The sequence below is a fragment of the Cyprinodon variegatus genome, unplaced genomic scaffold, assembly GCF_000732505.1.
Source record: "Cyprinodon variegatus isolate N-32 unplaced genomic scaffold, C_variegatus-1.0 Scaffold335, whole genome shotgun sequence".
Lineage (NCBI taxonomy): Eukaryota > Metazoa > Chordata > Actinopteri > Cyprinodontiformes > Cyprinodontidae > Cyprinodon > Cyprinodon variegatus.
The window spans coordinates 113,897-116,639 of record NW_015150788.1 but is presented as its reverse complement, the minus strand read 5'-3'; the positions used below and the strand labels follow the sequence as shown (position 1 = coordinate 116,639).

The 2,743-nt window shown below is 34.9% G+C and overlaps 1 protein-coding gene across 1 annotated transcript; it reads left to right on the top strand.

Annotated features, from left to right (window-relative positions):
* The first annotated feature begins 1,235 nt into the window (after positions 1 to 1,235).
* On the top strand, positions 1,236 to 1,944 carry gnrh2 (gonadotropin releasing hormone 2). Its single transcript, XM_015385267.1, has 3 exons — positions 1,236 to 1,371; positions 1,513 to 1,596; positions 1,735 to 1,944. Exons 1-3 carry the CDS (start codon positions 1,243 to 1,245, stop codon positions 1,771 to 1,773), a joined length of 252 nt encoding a protein of 83 aa, XP_015240753.1. The 5' UTR covers positions 1,236 to 1,242; the 3' UTR covers positions 1,774 to 1,944.
* The last annotated feature ends 799 nt before the right edge of the window (positions 1,945 to 2,743 follow it).

Genomic DNA, 2,743 nt, shown 5'->3' with positions numbered 1-2,743 from the left:
TCTTTTTTGAAAAAAGGGACATTCTTTATGTATAGAACAAAAGCTCCAGTCATTTTGCTCTAAAGTGGAGCTGGAGAAGCCTTGGACTGAAGACACTGTTTTTTTTTTTTTTACAGTCTGAAGAAGAGGATCGTCCTCAATATTTTTCATTCTATGAAGAATTCTTTGTGAAATCCTGTTCAAAGGATTTTAAGGAAGGTCTTCGGAGTTTTCTTTTCTTAATTTCCAAAAAAGCATTATAAGAGGTTTTTAATGAGGAATTGCTTCTTATGCATGGTCACAAATTATAGGAACAGAAATCTGTCTGGACCACATTCAATAACTTTTTCATCCTTAAGACTCATTTCCCCCTTGGTCAGCAAACACATTCTTTTCAGAGCTGCAAGGGCAATCCGACTCTAAAAACAAAAAACGTTTGTTTAAACAGAACAGACAACAGCCAACGGATTGTTAAATTAAATAACAATTTTATTTATTTATTTATTTTAATTTTTAAAAATGTCAACGTTGAATACAAGATATAGGCCTTTCATCCTTGTATTTCTAAGCGCTTTTCTGAAAGTAGAAATAACACAGAATGTTTTCTGACAAAGCTTTAACAATCCCTTCTGAAATTCATATAATATGAATTAAAGTTTTAATGTGTCACATCTTTGGATTAGCACCTCTTGGCGTTCAGAACTGTTTGCAGGAGATAATTGGAAATGGTCAGGTCTTGTGGACCTACTGTCCTCAGGGACCCTTGATTTTAATTGTAGGAGCACAGTAAAACAAAGGGGTCAGTAACGGGCATGCCATGCGTATTGGGAATTGGGTATATAAACTAAGGAGGAGGAAGAATCTGGAGAGAAATATAAAAATTACATCTTTGGGTACTGAGGACGTTGGACCCTTCATTCAGTTACAGCAGCAGCCTTTAAGAATATCTCATCTTTAAGGTGTGAGAACTGAAGGTAAGATGATTTCCAGTCAATTGTTGTAATGGAAACCTTCCCTTGGCCAGATTTAACATCTAATCTGTCAAGCAAAATAAGGTGTACCTAATTTAAGGTTTGAGAGCTTGTATGGTGGGAAAAAAAGTCAAGAATAGAAATTAGAACATCATTATAGCATACTTTGGGATTATTTTCAAAAAAATGTTTACGTTTGTTATCAATGGAAAAGCTAGATTAAAAAGAACTTTAGCTGATAGAAAATTTTAGCATGAATGTTTTTCCTTTATGTCTTTCAGGTGTGAGAATCATGTCCCGACTGGTTTTGATGCTGGTGCTGCTCGTGTGTGTTGGCGCTCAGCTCTCCTGCGCCCAGCACTGGTCCCATGGCTGGTACCCCGGTGGGAAAAGGGAGCTGGACTCCTTTGGGGCATCAGAGGTTAAAAACAATGTTTGCTCTTTTACAATTTTTCAGTCATTATGTTATTATTTGGGAATATTTAGCTTTATGTTTGTTTTATGTATTTTTTTTTTTCTCATGGTCAGACCCCCACTCTGTTTTTTTTTATGTTTTCTTTAGATGTCAGAGGAAATCAAGTTGTGTGAGGCAGGAGAATGCAGCTATTTGAGACCGCAGAGGAGGAATACCCTGAGAGACATTGTTGTAAGTGAACAGAAATTAAAAATGATTTAATTTGGAAATAAACAACACTGTATTTTAAGCAATAAAATATAAACCACTCCTTGTTTTTAGGAAAAATGTGCCTCAGCCTAACATCTTGATAAATGACTCTCTTCACAGTTGGATGTGTTAGCCAAAGAGCTCCAGAAGAGAAAGTAGAAGTGTCCCATCACTATTATGCTTTTTTTTTTTACCTGCTGACTTTGTCCTCCTGTGTTATTGACCTGCAGTAATTCTGTTTTTTTTCCTTTTAAATATGTTTTCTGTGGCAAACCAAAGTGGAAGTTGTGATAGCCCGAAATAAAGTGTCTATTTTGATACTAACCTGATTGTGTGATTACCTTTAATTAGGGCCAGCCCAAGGCATAAGTGAGCTAAGCGACTGCTTAGGGCCCCAGGGCAACTAGACCCCCCAGGAACATTTCCTTATTTTTTTTTTCATTATTATTATTATTTTTTTTACTATGTATTTTTCTGTGCATTTGAATTTATTGTTTCTATTTAGGGAAGCAATTTTAGTTGGGTTTTTTGTTGTTCTTGAACTACAGGTTATTTTTGCACATTGCTGTTGCAGTTTAGAACCAAAACTTTCAAACCACATGACACATTAAATGTAAATAAACTGCGTACTACTTTATTTTACTTTTTACACTAAATAATGAATACAGAGACAGAAAATAGCCTAACAAGAGCTTCAATTCATTCATATTTATAGCTGGTGTGTAAATGATCTGATTAATGCACTGGTGAGTGCAGAAATAGATATTATTGGCAGACACAGAGGGCCTCAAAATCAAACTGCGTTTAAGGCTCCAAGGAGACGAAGGCCAGCTCTGTATTAAATGTTTTTGAACCCTCAAAGTATTGTGCGCATAGTGTGAAAAGTAAAATATCCAAAAACAGGCTAACAAATAAACAAGAAGTCCACAAAATCTACAGAAGATAGATGACTTACTCTAATGTAGGGGTTTTTTTTGCCCTCAAATTCTAATAATGAAACAATAATCATACAGTAACTTGTAAAGTAAGTTTGATTATAAAGAATATTTATTTTCAGTGATAATAGATTATATACAAGGACCATGAGAATAAGGGTTGAAGAACAAAACTACTTATAAATACATACATA

Excerpts from the sequence above, each read along its gene's own strand:
- gnrh2 (XM_015385267.1), top strand. The coding sequence starts at position 1,243 with ATGTCCCGACTGGTTTTGATGCTGGTGCTGCTCGTGTGTGTTGGCGCT. Across the intron at positions 1,372-1,512 it reads ACTCCTTTGGGGCATCAGAG|ATGTCAGAGGAAATCAAGTT; the intron begins GTTAAAAACAAT and ends TGTTTTCTTTAG. Across the intron at positions 1,597-1,734 it reads ATACCCTGAGAGACATTGTT|TTGGATGTGTTAGCCAAAGA; the intron begins GTAAGTGAACAG and ends CTCTCTTCACAG.